Source organism: Arachis stenosperma, chromosome 3 (genome assembly GCF_014773155.1).
Source record: "Arachis stenosperma cultivar V10309 chromosome 3, arast.V10309.gnm1.PFL2, whole genome shotgun sequence".
Classification (NCBI taxonomy): Eukaryota; Viridiplantae; Streptophyta; class Magnoliopsida; order Fabales; family Fabaceae; genus Arachis; species Arachis stenosperma.
The window spans coordinates 162,836,637-162,855,292 of NC_080379.1; the positions used below are offsets into that span (position 1 = coordinate 162,836,637).

The window sequence follows — 18,656 nt, forward strand, 5'->3', positions numbered from 1 at the left end:
ACCCTTTTGGATTCAATGCTCATGGTTAAAACAGGAGCTTATAATGATGAAGAAGCTGCTGCTAGAGCTTATGATTTGGCTGCACTTAAGTATTGGGGAACATCAACGTTCACCAATTTTCCAGTATGTCAATAGCATATACACTTCAATAATGTTTTATTCATTATGGTTATCTTATTGATATCCATGCCTAACTAACGTGATATTTTTTCAGGTATCAGATTATGAGAAAGAAATTGAGATAATGAAAACTGTAACCAAAGAAGAATACCTTGCTTCATTGAGAAGGTAAACCTCATTTCCTCAAGAAATACTGCCATTAAGAATTTTCTGATATATTCCAAGTTCTATAATCTGTGTCCTTTTCTGCGTGTGTATTGCAGAAGAAGCAGTGGATTTTCTAGAGGTGTATCAAAGTATAGAGGAGTAGCAAGGTGGGAAGCATTTTCTAACTCATGCAATCAAACTTTACCTTTCGTTGCCTACAAACATATATTTGATGCTAAGGATAAAAATTGATTACAGGCACCATCACAATGGAAGATGGGAAGCAAGGATTGGAAGAGTGTTCGGCAACAAGTACCTTTACCTTGGAACTTACAGTGAGTTCTCGCAATATTAATTCCTTGTTACCTTTTATGCCATTTCTCTCCATTCCCTTTTATCTGTCAATGTGCCCAAAGACATGAATGACAGAGAAGAGAAAGAAACAAATAATGACTAGTCTTGTCAAGATAAAGGGCTGATATCTTACACGTGCTCAATGTCTTGTCCAAAAGGTACACAAGAAGAGGCAGCTCGCGCATATGATATTGCTGCAATTGAATACAGAGGCATAAATGCTGTGACAAACTTTGACTTGAGCACTTACATCAGATGGCTAAGACCAGGAGGAGTACACTCTAGCACCTCTCAAGATCAAAAGCCGAGCACAGACCCTCAGATATTTACAACCTCTAACCCCATCCTAGCCACAGGAGCCACCGAGCTATCAAACTTCAACTTCCATCCAGTCCCTGCAAGCGAATTGGACATCACCAAGAAGAAAGAGTTCTCCAAGTTTGCGGCACCTTTAAGTCCATGCTATAAGTCACCTTCATCTTCCCCAACAGCATTAGGACTTCTCCTAAAATCCTCAGTGTTTAGAGAACTGATGCAGAGAAACCTGAATTCTGCAGATGAAGAAGCTGAAGAAGTTGAATTGAAATATCCAGAAGAGGGCAGTGATGGGATTGGAGGGATTCTTAATAACAATGACACTAACAGTATATCTTACTTTGGTTCTTCTTCCAATATCAACAGATTACCTAACTTAGTGTCTCCAGAAAGCAGCAAAATGCCAATGTATCACAGAACTGTTATGCCATCGCTGTGGAATGGTGCTTTCAACATTTCTGACTGATTATTTTTGTTATCTTTTTTATTAGCAGCTAAGAAACAGTTAAGAAAAAAATATACTTTCTCAACATAACTGTAGATGTCAAATAAATTGCTAAGATGTGCACAGTGTCATTGTGACCTAGTCTTAGTCTGCTCATAAGTCAACATTGTCAAACAAAAGATACTTTAATGTTTATGAGTTGCATTTCTGATTTCTCATTTAACACAGCAAGTTTCAATTCATGGTAAATTAAAGATAAATCAATGTTCTGCTTTTGTCTGAATATCGATGCAAAACTATGTAAATTTAAGCAGCATTTATTACTGTCCCAAAACTGAAAAGACAGAGATTGGGGACAAAAAACATGTTTAGAGCGGAGATGGTAATTTAAGGACATGGGTTAAGATAATTTATCATGTTGAGGAACAAGTTTTAAGTCAATTTCTATACCTTCCGAAGGAACGGATGCTAAAGTCTCTACTTTCTACTATCTCACTGTGTAAGTTCTTTCTATCCCCAATATAGGAACCAACTGCTACATTGCATTTCGGGTAGTGCTCTATTGTCAGAATTTTGATTCATTTTTTCTCTCTAGCATACAATAGTACTGCAAGGATAAACCCCTTTTGGGAACACACAAGGATGAGCAAAACACACAGCTTTTTCAGTTCTGATTTCTGTCGTGAATAAAATATCACTAGAGAAGCTTGTGTCTTTTTCTCAAGACTACTGATCTTGAGGATTTTCAGTAACAACTCTGCTAGGACATGTCCTAATATTGTGTCCCTCTTTGTGGCACAACCTACACTTGTATGCTTTATTCAAGAGAGTGTCCCTTCTTTTGCTGGGAACAACTTGAGGGCATGTCCTCTGGTTATGGCCATATTGGCGACATATTTTACACCTATTGTGTTTTATAACTCTACCATTGTCGTGGCTTATCTTTAACTTGTTGCATGTTCTTCTGTTGTGGCCCTTTTCCCCACATAATTTGCATGTGAATCGCCGGTCAACCGAAGAATCCTTGAGTTCCGGACAGTAGTGTCTCCTATGCCCTTCGCGTCCACAGTTTTGACAGTAGAATTTCACTCCTGCATTATAGGTAGACAAAATAGATTAATAATTATGACGTCCAAAGAACACCAATCAGCAATATTGAGTGCAAGGATACAAGACAGACCCTTCATGGCCATGCTCCTTTTCTGACGGTTTATCGGATCACTAAAGAAAGCTTTCATAGTCTTGGAAGTATGCTTTCTTGCAGCAATAGTTCCCTTGGCTCTCTGCATCCATTATTAAAGAAAATATTATTTATAACGAATCTTCGGTGTGCCAAAACTCTTGTGCATCAAGTACTTGGACAATTTTCTCCTAGCATGAAATGAAGTCTTGTGCCAATACTCAAGTGTTAAGTAACACATGCACTTGATGCTTAGTTTTATTTCTACCTGGACACACATTTTGGAATATAATATGAAGCAGGCAATCATTCATTTTTAATATTGAGAGAAGGTATATTTTAAGAAACCAAATTTTAATGAAACACAAATGCTTGTATTGCTAACCTTAATAGCAGCCACTCTTTGCGCCTGAAGCTTGGGATCCTGGTGGATAATCTTCATTCGGTTGCTAAATAGACCAGTTTTCGCATTAAGACTCTGCAATCATTCAACTAAACATGGACATTTAAATTGGCAATCTCAACATCTATAAATCCTCCTTTTTAGATTCCCATATGAAGACAGACATAATGTAGATAGAGAGTGCAGGAAATTTAAATTGTTGGAAACTCATAACTGCGTTAAGAAAAGTCTCTTAGAAAAAAATAAATTAATTAATTAAACAAAATGATGCTAAACCCTACATGATAAGAAGAATTCTTATTACTTATGAACTTAGCTTTTAATATTTCTAAACAGTTGTGTTCTTCTCTTAGTCTCTGCATCTGTATATGGGTTCTGAGTGTGCAAGTCCATTTTTGCCATATAATCCCTCTAGTCCACAATATGTCGCTCTCAAATTTGTTTCGAAGCGACAGTTATTGTACACTGAAAGGAGTATATATCAATCTATCAAGGGAACTAGATAATGGGCTCAATTCTTTCTTTTGTGTAAAAAACATGCATGTTAAGAAATTATATCAAACATAAGTGTGTTACATAAGGGTAAGCAGCTAACTCACTTTCAATGAACGACTAATCTTTAATCCCACTTCAGGAGATGGTGACTGGTAAACACGCTTGGATTTTTTCTTCACATCTAACTTTATGTCTAACTTGTCTACTTCATCATCTTCCTTCACTTTAAGTGGTGAACTGGAAAGAAAAAATTAAACAAATAATCCATAAAGAAACATCCTATAGGACTTGGAAAATAAAATCATTTTTCAGGATTCAAAGGTTTGTATAAACAACAATCCAGATCTGTGTATAAATCAAGTATGCTTTTCAAGTGTTTGTGCCTTAGACTTCAAAAGTTTGAAAGTGTTAAGAAATGTGTATCATAACTCATGTATGCAGTCATGAAAAGAACTCTTAATAACATTGGAAAAAATGAAGTTTGCTTCTCAGAAGTTACATTGAACGGGCTCTCTCCCACGGTTTCTCATCAATTGATTCTTCCCATATAACACATTCTCCAGAGCACTGGTGGCAAGTCACTATACCCTGTTTACATGAAGACCAAAGGAAGAACGTGAGAAAACTAGCAGATATGGTTGCACTAATATGATGTTTAATATCCTAGTGTTTCGCAACTACTACAACTATTAATGAAATACCAACTAAGAATCAGTGAAAAGCCTTGTATATAACCACATAAGATACAAAAGAAGGAATGGCTGATTCAACTACTAAATTTTGCGTATCAAAATTATCCAAGTCATTGAATCCTGGTAAGACTAAATTGAAATTTGCCTTTATTCTGAGAACAATATAACAGTACAACAACCACAAATGTATACCTTTCCGTTACATTTTGGACAATCTGATCTTGATCTTTCTATTCCACATTCTGTACACGGAGTATAACCCCTTCCCCGGCAACTCGGACAAGGAAGCTCTTTGATATACTGTCCATTTGGACCAAACCAAGACCTTGGCTCTTGTGTCTGAGAGTTAGTTTTGCTGCAATGAAATTTTTAAATTAATCTCAAGTCACTTATATGGTGTATCTTAACAACATTCAGTTGTCCATATGAATTTTGGTCTAATTGAAACAATGTGAGCATTATTATAAGAAGACAGTCAACACAGTTTCAGTTTGCACTTAATTGCAGCACCACACCACATCAACTAAAAGGACATGATGATTTTGTCTAATAAACTGAAGTGAAAGCATCAACTTCCAAGCTGAAACTCCAGGCCAGAAGGGGCCAGACGCATAAAGCAAGAAACTTTCTCTGTGGTGCTGAATGAAGTGAACATGAATCATGTTTGATTTTCATAAACCAAAATGAAGTACACCACAAGCCAAAAATTCAGATTCATAATGATTGATAGCATGGGAATTAGTAACATAAAGCAATACCTTGGGTTGAGTTCAACGTCGAGGCCAAAGAGTTCCTCTGGAGGAGTGTAACCCAACTAAGCATCATCACAATAAACATAAATATAAAAAAGAAAAGAAAAGAATATAATAATAGTAAATGAATGTGTTGTGGCTTGCCTTGGTTGTTGGTTTAGGGTTAGAAAATGAGTCATCATTGAGTGAGGATGAAGAACAAAGGATAGTGGAATTGATGTTGGTGTTGGAATGAATTGGAAGGAAAAGATGCATAAGGGTTCGGGTTCTTGTTCTTAGTGATGGTGCCTTGCATTTGCATGAATATGTGACAGCACCAGATGCCGCAGTGCGTAGTAATAGTAGTAACATCTCAACGAACTTGCTTTTGATCGTAAACTGAAAAACAGTTTGATTTTCCGTTCATGACGATGGAGCGTGTGGCTACCAACAAGACAACGATGCGCTTACATTTACGATAACCCCTTCCCTCTCTCTCTCTCTCTCTCTCTCTCTCTCTCTCACACACACACACACACATCGAACACTCAACTTTTGGGCCTATTGTATTTTTTGCCCACTGCTTTGTTGGGCTTTATCTGTTTGGTCTTTCGCTTTACGGGCTTTATTCTTGTTTTGACTTTCTGTTTTTGTAATTTTATTTAGAAACGGTAAAAGAAATATTGTTGGTTGTTGTTTTCTTTTTTTCGGGCCTCAGGCCCCGTCTACTCACCAAAAATAATATTTTTAATTTTTTCAGTTTTTCTTTTACAACACTTTAAAAAATTAATAATATTATAATAAAAAATGCGAACAAAAACCACTTTTTTATTTTTAATATCGGATTAACAATGGTATTTTTTTAAATTGTGATCAACTGTAGTATTTTTTTAAAATGTAGGATAATTTAATATACGGAGTATAAATCGGACTGTCCAATTTTTAAAAGGTACAAAAATCGGACCGTCCGATTTTTAAGTACACAAATCGGACCGTCCGATTTCTATACTCTGACCGTCCGATTTGTGTTGAAAAAATAAAAAATATTTGGAGTACACAAATCGGACGGTCTGATTTGTGTTTAAAAAAATTAAAAAAATTGAGATATAGAAATCGGACCCTCCGATTTATGTACTTCTACAGATTTAAAAAACACCAAAAATTACAACATTAAAGTATATCACCACTTCTACTTTCATAACAAAAAAAATAGCCAACAAAAACCAATCCAATCCTTTTTTTTCTTTTTTGATATTAGTTATTTTTTATATTTTAAATTTTTAATACATTGATTTCACAAAATATACATGCACGAGATTTCAACTATATTCAACCTGCAATATAATTAATGGTAATATAATTTAAATTTGATATTTATTTATTAGAGTATATAATAATTAATAAGAATAACATTGTTAGTTTGTTACTTTGTTAGAGTTATACTCAATTAAGAGGTTGCAAATTCGAGTCTTCTATCTTTGATAATAAAAAAAAAAAATCATACTGTATTTTCCTAGTTTTTCATCTCGCTATTTTTCTGTTTTATATTTTTCTCTAATTAGTACTGCTCCTATTTTCTTTTTTTCTTTCTCTCTTTTTTCTTATTTTTATAATTTTTTTATTTTACGCTCTCATTATTTTTATTGTTTCACCTTCTAAAAAGATAGTAACATTTTATTTTATTTTTTGATTTATCTTTTTTAATAAAAAACACAAAAATTTTAAAAAGAAAAACACATAAGATAAATAAAAATATAAAAATTATGCATGAAGAAAAAAAAAAAGAAAAATAAGAAGAATAAAAAAAATTGCAGCATTCTATTTTATGTGTCGTAGTTAAAAAGTTTAAGAAGTTTCGAGATCAAAATTAAAAAAAAATTTATGTCGCGTAAAAAAATTTCTATGCTATTCTTTGTTTTATATTTTTTTCAAATAATTCCTCCTTTTTCTTTTTTATGTTTTATAGTTCTTTTTGTTTAAAATTAATTAAGTAAACTTAATTAAAACCTATAAAAGCCTTCATTTTCTCTCTCACATTAACCTACCCACCTCCAACAATCACATACAGACCTCTCTCTCACCAATGTTGCTGGAAGCGCCGGCGACTTCCATGCTCTCCGGGATGCCCTCAACAAGCGCATCCAAGACAACTGCTTCAACACGAAGTCCACCTTCGACTTTGTCACCGACAAAACCTTCTCCTCTTCCCTCCTCAACCACCTCCTCAATTAGCTGCAAAAGGATGCTGGAAGAAGAGCAGTGTGGCGGCGCCGTTCTTGGAAGGCTGGATTTCTGGCTCTACTATGTTACCTATATTTGCGGAGGAACTATTGGGTTTGTGTACAGCAATAACTTGGAACAGATTGCGGAGCCAGTGGACACGAGTTGTGAGTTGTGACATTTCTACACTTGTGATGGTGTATGCCTCCTTTTCCTTGTTCGGTCGCTTGCTTTCGGCTCTGCTCGACTATATTGGTAGCAAATTGTACTTTGCAAGGACTAGTTGGCTATGCATTGCACTAATACCCTCCCCGGTTGCATTCACATTCATGGCGCTATCACAAACTCCCCTCGCACTCCCCGTAGACACGGCGTTGATAGGCTTCAGTTCCGGATTCAAGTCTCGTGCTTCTCATTAGAATAGTCATGAGAGGGATTATAAAAAAAAACATTCATTTAATATGAAAAAAAAATTCCTAATACTTAACAAAAGAAACATTAAATTATATTTTAACAAAAATAATTAAATATCTATAAAATTTAAAAAAAATATGTAATTTTTAAAGAAACAAAAACATTCACATTTGCAATACAAAAAAATTTGAAAAATATATAAAAAACATCCATTTAATATGAAAAAGAAACATTCTAATACTTAGCAGAAGAAACATTCATATATATTAACTCGTAGAAATTTTGGATTCACCCAAAAATATTTGGCTGATTTTTTGCTAATACCTTTTTAATTTCCTAGCATTGCTCTTTATTTTTTGATTTATTATTTTTTATAATAAATACAGAAATTTTGCACAAAAGAAAGAAACAAAAGAAAAAAAAGAAGGTGCAACATTAAGTCTAAAATCCTGAAAATTTTCGATGTTAAAATCAATTTTTTTGTGTCAATGTTAAAAAAATTTTGTATTACAATTAAAAATTTTGGTATTATTTTTATGGAAAAAAAAGGACGGTATGATTTTATGTACATATCTGTGAACAATTTTTATTAAATTTAGACAAATTTAACTAAAATTAGTTGATAAAAATACTTAAATTTAAATGTATAGCAAAATTCTTAATTATATATTCAAAATCTGATGTGCGCAAGGGATATCTTCACTTATTGAAGAAGATTCCATTATCGTAACAATCATACAATTCCTGTAAAAAAAATCATACAATCGACAAAGGTGATTTTTAAATAGAGTTTCATATATGAGATTGAGTTATGAGTTGTGAATGACCTACTAAAAATAACCCACTACGTACGGCTACGGCCATTAATCATTATAGTTGATGGATATTTAGTACTAAACATTGGATGTATCGTATATTCGTTTATATAATATACGTTAAGGTTACGATTTATATGCAATTATTTTTATATAAAATTAATAATTGATAATGGTTAGTTATTAAATTATTATCTAATAATTTTTAAATATTAATTTCACATGAATTATTCTAAATTTTTTATTATATATTAATTTATAGTCATTACAAGATTTTTTAATGGGATATTCTTAACAACCATTTCCTCTACGCATCGGACACTCCTAGGTTGGATACTTCCCCAACCTCTATCCAAAGAGACAGATAAAATTTGTTGGAATATACAAGTCCATGATCGAGTATCCCAATGGAGAAATAACCAAAACCATAAAAAAAGAGTCAACAATTAAAATTTATTTTAACTATAAAAAAAATCTTGTAATTTATAACTAATTTTTAGATGAATAATGATCTAATTTGTGATATAAAAAAAAAATTCAATATGATTTTAACTTTATCCTTTTCTTCTGGAGGCAGTGAGAACCTAGCTTACATACAGGGGTGTATTCAAAGTTGAATATTCTATCGATACGTACAAGAAGAATATTCGGAGGGTATACACGACGCAGAAACCCAGAAAACCAAGACATATAGTTGTGTATATATTTATTAGTTACAAGGTGAAGCAAATATGTATCTTTACTAGTTGAGGAAATTAAATTAGAGTGAACTCTTATCATATAAACAACAATAACTAACAAGGATGCACTTCATGAAGAAACTGAGAAAGCTGGTGGAGCAAACCCAGCCTGAGTGGCGTGACAAGTTCTTGTGTTATAAGGAATTGAAGAAGCTCTTGAAGATTATTTGTCCCAGAGACCAATTGCTGTTTTTGGATCCCAGATATGTCAACCACTTCCTTCAACTCTTGCTGGCAGAGATTGACAAGTTCAACGCTTTCTTTGTTGAAAAGGAGGAAGAGTACATCATCAAATGGAAGGTATTAATGCATTATTACTCATTCTATTACTGTATAGAAAAGTTTAGGGGCATCAACTTATTAAATTCTGGCCAACATGTATTAGTAAAACAAAAATGAGTAATCTCACACCATTAGATGAAATCTCACACTATTATAAATATCATTGATAGTTATTTGATGACTACAAATCACAAAAACTGCTGTCCCCTAGCACTCTTCTGGAAAAGTTACTCATTCTATTAATGGTGTTTGTATTATAGGAATTGCAAGACAGAGTTGATAGGGCCATTGATTTGGATTCAGATGCAGAACTAATGGCATTAGGGAGGGACATAGTGGATCTACATGGAGAGATGGTTTTGTTAGAGAACTATAGCTTGCTCAATTACACAGGTATATATGCATGATCCCATATGCATTAATTAATACAACTTAGTTTAACTACTTATTTTGTTATAAATAATAATCTAAAATTATTTTATTTAACTTAACATTTATAAATTTCATACATATATTATCTAAATTTACATATTTATATGTTGAATGGATATTAAATACAATATAGAGCGATTACAGATAAGAGATTTGTTTGTATGTGCAGGATTAGTGAAGATAATAAAAAAATATGATAAGCGAACAGGAGCACTACACAGATTGCCTTTCATTCAACAAGTGTTGAACCAACCATTCTTTAAGATTGATGTGGTGAATAAGCTGGTAAAGGAGTGCGAGATAATACTGAGCATTCTTTTTCCCTTATATGAAGGGCCATCTTCTTCAACAAATGAGAACTATGATCATGAAAATAATAATAATAGGAACAATGAAACAAGTGGAGAGATCCCAAAGATGCAGGAGGTTTCTGATGAAGTTCCTGATAAGATTGAGAACATGGAGAATGAGTTCATCAAATTAACTTTGATGGCACTTCAAACCCTCAGAGAGATTAGGAGCAGTGGAAGCTCTTCTTCAACTCCAAGCATTTAGAGGATGAATAAACTCAAAACAAATAACTGCACTGCATCATAAAATGGCAGCAAAGTGATCCATCAGAGTCCGTTGACTCTCACTATGTTTGCGAGTTTTTATTTTGGAAATAATAATAATAATAATCGAAGGATTTAAAAGAAAATAGATTCTCTCAATTTTTTTTAAATAATTGATAGAATAAAATGTGATTTTTCTTCATTAATATATTAAAAGATTAAAAATTATATTTTACTCTTTTAATTTTTTTTAATAATTGAAAGAATCTATTTTTAATTTAAAGTATAAACCTTACTCGATGTTGTATTTTAAATCCTTATTATTATTTGTCTAAAAATTAAAACTCGACATGGCCTAAACCTTGTTGCACATTTTTTACGTGCCTTCATCCCTATATTTATGTGCGTTGTAATATTTGTGTTAATGCTCTTTTGAGTCTTTTCCACATAATATAGCATCTACTTTATTATAACAACTAAAAGATATATACAATAATAATATAAATATTAGATAGTAAAAATCTAAGTATAATCAACTTTATATGAAATTAATAATTAATAAGTATTAAATAAAAATTTAGTAAAATAAATTAAATTATTTAACGAGTCCTAATTATCAACTTATTAGATATTATATTTAGGACAATAAAAAGGTTCATTGAGCTGGCTAGGTAAGTTAACGTGGATAATGTAATGTTTCTGTAATTGAATATAGGTTGAAAATAATATTAAAATAAAAGAATAAATTTATTAAAGAAGATATTGTGTTGAAATTATTTGATTAGAGAATGAAGATGATAAAGAGATTGATATAGCCGCGAAAGAAGAAGAGAGGGAGCTAAGGTGAAGAAGTGAAGGATGTTGCAGTTGAAGCTACACTCAATCCCTTCATCACTTTCTTCTTCTTCTTCCAATTCTCTCTGCCTTCAGAACCATTCCTTTCTCTCTCCAAAGTTCCTTCCTTTTTCTTCTGTTACTCCAAAGCCCTTCTCCATCACATGCCGCCACTCCGACCTCTTCGACCAGAAAACCTTCTCCTCCTCCGCACCTTCTTCTTCTTCTTCTTCTTCTTCAGGTACCTCTTTCTATCCCTTTCTTCAGTTAAACAGTTTTTGTTTCCTGAGACAGAAAACAAAGCCTAAACCCTAAACCCTAATTCTGGTTTGATGTTTGTATCTGTGTGTGTTCAGGTGGAGCTTTGCCACCTAGGGTTTATGTTGGTCACTCCATTTACAAAGGGAAGGCCGCACTTTCCATCACTCCTAGGCCTCCGGAATTTGCACCGCTCGATGTATGTTGCTTCATTTTGGTTTTGGTGGTCGTTATATCATTGGATCTGTTCTAATCTTTGTGGACCATAATGGTGAAATTTTGCAGTCAGGGGCATTCAAAATATCTAGGGAAGGTTATGTTCTGCTTCAGTTTGCACCCGCAATTGCTTCGCGCCAGTATGATTGGACTAGAAAGCAGGTGAATTTGAGGATAATGACATGCTGAATCTGTTTCACGATATCTGTCACTTCAGAATTTGATCTTCAGAAACTAAAATAGATTATTCTGTTGACTTTGTGAGTTACTCTTGTAGTTTACAATGTCTGGTCCTGTTTGCTTGATTGCAGGTGTTCTCTTTATCAGTGGGTGAAATGGGAACTGTGATCAGCCTTGGCGCAAGGGAGTCTTGTGAATTCTTCCATGATCCTATGAAGGGCAAAAGGTACTTCTATGCTGTACTTTTCTGAATTCTAATTATTATAAAATGTGAATTTTTAATTGGATTAACATATTATAATGTCACTAATTACTGTTTGATTTGTCTTGTGATAAAAATTGCATGCTGTATTTATAGGTTTGGCAATAAAAAAGGACTGAAATTTTATATTGTGCAGTGATGAAGGTAAAGTCAGAAAAGTTTTGAAGGTGGATCCTCTTCCAGATGGCTCTGGTCACATGTTTAACCTCAGTAATCCTCTTTCCTTTTGTGAACCTTTGTTGTATAATTTAATTTTCTTGCCATTTTGATTCAGTCCATTACATATGTTGCGATTTGCAAAGAGCTGATAATATCACAGATCAATGGAATATTTTGACGGTGATCAGTCTTTAGTGTAGTTATCTAAAGAGTATCATATATTACCAATTTTATGTTGATGCACACAACATAAAATTATAATGAAGTGATATGCAGTTATGTTTGCTCCGATTCTGACTTTGTTATGTTATTTTTGAAGGTGTTCAAAACAGGATTGTGAATGTCGATGAAAACATCTACATCCCTGTTTCAAGAGCAGAGTTAACGGTTTTGAGCTCAATTTTCAATGTATCTCTCTCTCTCTCAAGCCAAAATTTGCATTGCTAAATTCTATTATAATCCAGTTGGAAACCTATGGCAGCTGAAATGACTGATTACCATATAAGAATTTTAGCACTCAATATCTGACTTATATATGAAACTGCTTTGCATCGATAGTAATAGTAGCTCTACCTTTTTACGGCATGTTCTTGGGTGTACATATGGAGCCCATCCATGAAAATTTCAGCCCCATCTTTTGGTTTTTTACTCCCAAACCAAACACGTCCTTGGTCTGGAATATTTCTATGTTCCTTTTGTCTGGCCAAACAAGGAGTACGTGTTATGCTTTAAGAAGGCACCAAATCTTAAAAAGATTTTTGCTGCTTGTCACTGAGAATCCAAATATTTGAATAGCTTAAGAGTTCATTGGCGAGTTGGCCTCAATATGTTATTCATTATGATAATATACTTTCTTAAGCCTTAAAAACAAGGACTTGTCTACAACACAACATGGTTCCTGCTTGCTTGAATGTAATTTGTCTTCTTTACATCCAACCTTGCTATTATTTCACTCACTCTTGTTTTTGGTTATCACTACAGTTTATTATGCCATACCTTCTCGGTTGGCACACCTTTGCGAACTCGATAAAGCCAGAGGATTCGAGAGGAGCGAATAATGCAAACCCTACATATGGAGGAGACTATGAATGGAATAGATTGTGATCATCAGCTTTCTGCCATTGCATAGCACCACCTATTTGAGCCTTCTCTCAACTTTGAAATGGGTTAAATTCACTTTCGCTTTGCCCTGTTAGCTGATAATGGTTTTAGGAATTTTGAGATGGTAGTGTTGGGATCACTTGTTTTCCTTTGTAATATACTTGTATGTCTTATGACTAGTGTGTACAATGAAGAGATTGCTCAAACGTGTTTATGAATTGCTCTAATCACTTGAATCAAATACTAGTGCAATTGGGCTTGAAAAGGAATTTCCAAAAAAGATAGCGAATTTGAAAGATTTATTTTTATTTTTATTCTTATTCATTTTTTAATGATTTATTTTATTTTATTTTTTCTCGCATTACACAATTCTTTAAAAACTTAGTTGTTTTATTACTCCAAAAAACCTATTTAAGAAATTCATAGAAGTTTATAACTTAGAAGCATCAATTGGAAAGATTTAAGAGAATAATAATATATGAATATATAACTATGGTTTTTTTTTATTATTTCAAAAACATATGGGAAAGAAGAATGAGGATATAACAAAGTCAAAAGGAGAGGGTGGGGGCAGGAGAATTTTTTATTTTTAATATTGGAGTGGTAGTGGTGTTTTTTTTTAATGTGGATTGCTGGGGTGTTATACTCAAATGTGGAATCGTTTAATAAGAAAAGTAGAAATCGGACCGTCCGATTTATTAGAGGTACAGAAATCGGACCGTCCGATTTGTGGTAAAAAAAAATTAAAAAATTTGAGGTACACAAATCGGACCGTCTGATTTGTGGTAAAAAAAAAATTAAATAATTTGAGGTACAGAAATCGAACCCTCCGATTTGTGTACTTCCACAGTTTTGAAAAACACCAAAAATTACAATGTTAAGATATATCACCACTTCTACTTCCATAACAAAAAAAAATTAGCCGGGGGAGGATATAGGTTATTACTTTTTGCAATTTTAAAGGTTCAAACTCTAATTAAAGAAAAACAGATCTCTCAAGGCTCAAGCAAGTTTAAAAAAAGAAAGACTTGAAAAGTGTTTGGAAAAAATAGCAAAAAAAAGTTCTAAGTTGGATTGAAAGATTTCAGTCAAGCAAGAGATGATAGAGGGAAAGGAGCAAAATAGCAACACATTAATCCTTAAAAGTTAAAACACTAATAACCTCAAAATCATGCATTTGACAAAAAGATAACCCTTTCTTTTAGGCACTTTCTTAGGCCTCTGCCAAATTTGCACCAATCTCAACCTAAATAATTTGACATCCACAACATTCGTTTATGGTGCTTTCTACTGCCCATTACCTTATAAATATCAAATCTTTCATTCTAACATGGGGAGCTTTGTTTTTAACTTCTTGTTAATTAACAAGGAGTCCCTAGGCAAGGCGTCTTTTTACAATATTTTTTTTTCTTCTTCTCAATAAAATAAAATAAAAGCTCTAGCCATGGCATCAAAAATTCAAGTTTTGTTGCCAATTCTTTTGTTGGCACTAACCTGCATTCCCACTATGTATGCTAACATCCTAGAAACCGATGAGTATATCAAGGATCTAACCAGAGACTTTGATCCTTATTGGTGGCAAAGAGCTGAGGCTGCTAAAATAGAAAACCAAAAAGCTTATTTTCCTGATCCCTATGCCGTCTCCAGCGACTTCACCTCTGCCATTACCGAGTAAGCCTTCATTTTCAATTGATCATTCATGATTTTAAGTTAGATGAATAATCGTATGAAAATATTTTCATGTGATGATAATCATCGAAAAACGGTTACATAATTTGACATGTTCGATCACACTGTTTAACATAATACATATTAACATCTTAGTTATCAATTTATCATAACTAATTTGGGATGCTTTCGTGATTAGCTTTTTAATATCGAATATTTGAATCCCGCCTTACAACCACAAACTCTTAAATGAAGTTTCGACTTGCCATAGATTAACTCTTGTCCGTGGACATAAAAAATATCTTAACTATCATTTTAAGATGAAAATGTCTTCATTTGAGTGGTTACCTTAAATTAAGATCTGAAACTGTAGGACTATGTTACATTTATTTTCCTATATTTTTTATTGTCAAAAGTGTTTAATTTATTTATTTTTTCATTGATAAATTTACAGTGAAATTGCTAGAGTAACTTCTGGACAGATTGGAGCAAGTAAGATTGGAGCAGCTTTTGGACCGATTGGAGCAAGGAGGTTTTTGAGGGATTCCACACCCACCAGCCACTGATTCTTTTGACAAGCAGTTTCTGCTTCTGCCTTGAGTCAATCACATCCCTACTCTCATAACTAGAACTCAAATGTTTTTGATATAAGAAGAAAAAAAAAACTAATAACAAAGTCTCAAATTTTGGTCAGCACTAGTGTCATATATCACTTCAATTCATTGTGCATTGGTGTAGAATGATATTTAGTCCCAAATTTTTCTTCTTTATGTTTAATCGGATGGAAATAACTTTTGAATTAGTATGATCTCTATTTTTATTTCTATCATGATATCAGAGTTTTTTGTTCCCTGTAAAATCTCATACAATTTATATAATTAATGAAATACTTCATTTAAACAGTTAAGTGTGTGAAATTTATAATTTGAAAAAGTTATTTAATGATATAAATGTGACAATATTTGTACCTAATATTATATTACATTTCCGCGTTAAAGTTGTGCTCGTTTCTTTAAAAATTAAGAATCTTAAATAATATATAATGCTTCAAATTAGAGATTAAAGATTTTAGTGGTTTTATGATTATGAAGAATTAGCAGTCTGATGAGTCGGTTAATTATATTCCTTCTGACTTGTCAACAGCACCATGATTTTTAATTAATAAAACTACACGAATAATGGTAATTAATAATTGATTATGCTTTCTCCAACTTTGCTGATCACACATCGTTCTCGCTTACTCTAATTATGAACTACAAATTTTAAAATGATTAAATAAGTATTAACATAACAGTGTGAGTCTGTGAGATGCCGGCCCCTAAAGTTAATTAATAAAGAAGTTATTGAAAGCTTAGCTTGGATTATAATTTAACTACTGTAGCTAAAAGCATGCAATAGCAAATTATAGCTGCAGCCTGCAGAGAAATGACTCTTCAGAGATAGTAATGATATAATGACCTTCATAATGGAACTTAATTAATTATGCTTGTAACTAACTAAGACCTAGGTATAGTTGAAATTAAGTAATTGATGTTTGTAATGATGCCACGTGGAGATGGATATATATCTTAGCTTCTACATACTCTCAACTATAATCATCGTTTTTTTCCAAAATCAAGAGTCAATAAATGACCAAATAATTACACATATAGATACTATGATAGAGATGGCAATACCATTCGAACTCGCGGGTATCCATCCTGCGACTCTTACCCACTTGGGATGGGTTTTTAGCAGAGCGGGTACTTGAGAGGGGTGGGGCGGGATCGGGTTTAGATAATATTCGTCTCACTATATATATAATATATATAATTTTAATATATAATATGTATAATATATGTAAAATAATTAGTAAATGATTAATAATATTGTATTATATTTAAATTTTTATTTTAATTTATGTTATGTATGTGATGATAGTTATAAAAATTTTAAAATTTAATTTTATTTATTGGATTTTAATAATTATAGGAGCGGGACGGATACCTCCAAAGACGAGTTAGGATTCAACGTTTTACTATTCGCAGGTAAAAACAGGGCGGGTTCTATGCAGATTGTTGTACGGCACGGCGGAATCGAGTAGAGAAAAAATCCGCCCCTACCCACCCCGTTGCCACCCCTAATGATAGATGATAGGTGGCAACGACATTATTTATATAAAATTATTGTATATATTCAATTTTATCGAGTAAAATAAATTTCATTGTTAAAATGTAAGAACTGTTTTTAGATTTGTATGAATTTTATTATTTTTTTGAATTTATTTATTGTTAATGTTATGTTGAATTTTTTTTTTGAGAATCAATAAAGATCAATCTCTAAATGACTAAATCTTTAGGTGATAGAATTTTAATACTATATTATGAATTTATGAATTTTAAAAAAAAATTAAGTAAATATGAAAACACACGTGAATTATTATATTTATATATAACACACTCTTTTATCATTTTTTTTCTCTTTAAATGTGCAAATTTTTATGTTGGTTAATTTTTGTTATTCTCCTAATAAGACGGATCATGTCCATAACAACTTAAATTATACGATGAAATATTGAAAACTAAAATTTGATAATCAATTCAAAGACAACCAAATGTGAAGATAGATTAAAGGGTGCTTTTTTAGTCTTTAGTGTTTACCTACGTCCTTTGTCAAAGATATGTATGATGTATAGGGGAATATGTATACTTCTACTTTGAAAAAAAAATATATAAAATAAATCTGCAACACATCACCTAATAATAATTAAGCCCTAATAACCTCTTATGTGCCCAGTCTTAATTAAACACATACTTAATTGAGAAATCAAACATTCGCAACGAAGATATTGGATTTAATATGAATTTAATGAATGAATAATATTGAACATACATCTTATGAAATTCAAGATTATTCAAGACTCGGCAACTCATGTTACCGCGAGTGGTTGACTTAGTCTAGGAATCAAGATTCAATATAAAGATTTAGTATTAAATCGTGATCGGAACATGCCAACAATCATGCATGTAACTTAAATCGACTTTACAAAAAATTTAAAATAATTCAGATACGGGCATCTTAATTAATTGCATCGTGTAGCTTATTGTTAGATTAGTGTTATTTTATCCGGCCCATATATATGTATGTAACTTGTAAGACACAACAGAGGGGGAGAAAACGTATTTATTTAGGAAAAGAGATAGGAAGTTAAATTTTTAGTTAAGTCAAAGAGCTAGGTATGTCCTGAATATAATTTTTTGAATTATTATTATTATTATTATTATTATTATTATTTTGAAATGAAAGATATGGAAAAGTGTATATATATAAAAAGCATATAGACAACACTTTTATTATTATTATATATACATATATCGACTATACTACGGATATACTAAAATTAGCCACCACTCAAAGTCAGCCATCAGTCGAAAATACATGCTAGAATATAAATACGCATCGAAAATAAATTAAATTATATATATATATATATATATATATATTTATATACAAATATATTAATAACTAATTTTAGTGACTAATTTTTGTGTATAAATGGTAATTTTTGGTATATATATATAAAAGCTAGTAAAAGAAATTAATAAACAAGGTTTAAATATATATAAATCAAAATTGCGGAGACTCACATTATACAAGCAC

At 32.2% G+C, this 18,656-nt stretch overlaps 4 protein-coding genes across 5 annotated transcripts; 3 read left to right on the plus strand and 1 right to left on the minus strand.

Annotated features, from left to right (window-relative positions):
* The first annotated feature begins 21 nt into the window (after positions 1–21).
* Positions 22–1,603, plus strand: LOC130967151 (AP2-like ethylene-responsive transcription factor At1g16060). Its single transcript, XM_057891972.1, has 5 exons — positions 22–123; positions 215–288; positions 384–434; positions 526–602; positions 780–1,603. The coding sequence occupies exons 1-5, from the start codon at positions 22–24 to the stop codon at positions 1,400–1,402; spliced, it is 927 nt and encodes a 308-aa protein (XP_057747955.1). The 3' UTR covers positions 1,403–1,603.
* LOC130970375 (uncharacterized) lies at positions 255–5,348 on the minus strand. Of its 2 annotated transcripts, none has more exons than XM_057896446.1 (9): positions 5,048–5,348; positions 4,910–4,965; positions 4,344–4,506; positions 3,959–4,047; positions 3,564–3,696; positions 2,947–3,039; positions 2,562–2,664; positions 755–2,472; positions 255–665 (listed from the first exon to the last, which is right to left on the minus strand). In XM_057896446.1, the coding sequence occupies exons 1-8, from the start codon at positions 5,252–5,254 to the stop codon at positions 2,108–2,110; spliced, it is 1,209 nt and encodes a 402-aa protein (XP_057752429.1). In that variant the 5' UTR covers positions 5,255–5,348; the 3' UTR covers positions 255–665; positions 755–2,107. The 2 variants fall into 2 exon arrangements, with proteins under 2 accessions (XP_057752429.1, XP_057752430.1); XM_057896447.1 differs by lacking the exon at positions 255–665 and having other exon boundaries at positions 1,015–1,172; positions 1,832–2,472.
* A 3,711-nt stretch (positions 5,349–9,059) lies between these two features.
* LOC130965258 (SPX domain-containing protein 1-like) lies at positions 9,060–10,490 on the plus strand. Its single transcript, XM_057889996.1, has 3 exons — positions 9,060–9,371; positions 9,614–9,746; positions 9,955–10,490. Exons 1-3 carry the CDS (start codon positions 9,135–9,137, stop codon positions 10,338–10,340), a joined length of 756 nt encoding a protein of 251 aa, XP_057745979.1. The 5' UTR covers positions 9,060–9,134; the 3' UTR covers positions 10,341–10,490.
* Positions 10,491–11,124: 634 nt separating this feature from the next.
* On the plus strand, positions 11,125–13,614 carry LOC130965257 (single-stranded DNA-binding protein WHY1, chloroplastic-like). The gene is made up of 7 exons (XM_057889995.1): positions 11,125–11,414; positions 11,530–11,630; positions 11,717–11,809; positions 11,959–12,053; positions 12,226–12,299; positions 12,568–12,656; positions 13,230–13,614. The coding sequence occupies exons 1-7, from the start codon at positions 11,198–11,200 to the stop codon at positions 13,350–13,352; spliced, it is 792 nt and encodes a 263-aa protein (XP_057745978.1). The 5' UTR covers positions 11,125–11,197; the 3' UTR covers positions 13,353–13,614.
* Positions 13,615–18,656: the final 5,042 nt, after the last annotated feature.

Bases quoted from the DNA above. Each gene is read 5' to 3' on its own strand.
- LOC130965258 (XM_057889996.1), top strand. From the start codon at position 9,135: ATGCACTTCATGAAGAAACTGAGAAAGCTGGTGGAGCAAACCCAGCCT. The intron at 9,372-9,613 runs GTATTAATGCAT...TTTGTATTATAG, and splicing joins AGTACATCATCAAATGGAAG to GAATTGCAAGACAGAGTTGA. The intron at 9,747-9,954 runs GTATATATGCAT...TTGTATGTGCAG, and splicing joins TAGCTTGCTCAATTACACAG to GATTAGTGAAGATAATAAAA.
- LOC130967151 (XM_057891972.1), top strand. From the start codon at position 22: ATGGTTAAAACAGGAGCTTATAATGATGAAGAAGCTGCTGCTAGAGCT. The intron at 435-525 runs GTGGGAAGCATT...AATTGATTACAG, and splicing joins AAGTATAGAGGAGTAGCAAG to GCACCATCACAATGGAAGAT. The intron at 603-779 runs GTGAGTTCTCGC...CTTGTCCAAAAG, and splicing joins CCTTTACCTTGGAACTTACA to GTACACAAGAAGAGGCAGCT.
- LOC130965257 (XM_057889995.1), top strand. From the start codon at position 11,198: ATGTTGCAGTTGAAGCTACACTCAATCCCTTCATCACTTTCTTCTTCT. The intron at 11,631-11,716 runs GTATGTTGCTTC...GAAATTTTGCAG, and splicing joins CGGAATTTGCACCGCTCGAT to TCAGGGGCATTCAAAATATC. The intron at 11,810-11,958 runs GTGAATTTGAGG...GCTTGATTGCAG, and splicing joins ATGATTGGACTAGAAAGCAG to GTGTTCTCTTTATCAGTGGG.
- LOC130970375 (XM_057896446.1), bottom strand. From the start codon at position 5,254: ATGTTACTACTATTACTACGCACTGCGGCATCTGGTGCTGTCACATAT. The intron at 4,048-4,343 runs GTATACATTTGT...TCATGTAAACAG, and splicing joins GTCCAAAATGTAACGGAAAG to GGTATAGTGACTTGCCACCA. The intron at 2,473-2,561 runs GTCTGTCTTGTA...CCTATAATGCAG, and splicing joins AAGGAGCATGGCCATGAAGG to GAGTGAAATTCTACTGTCAA.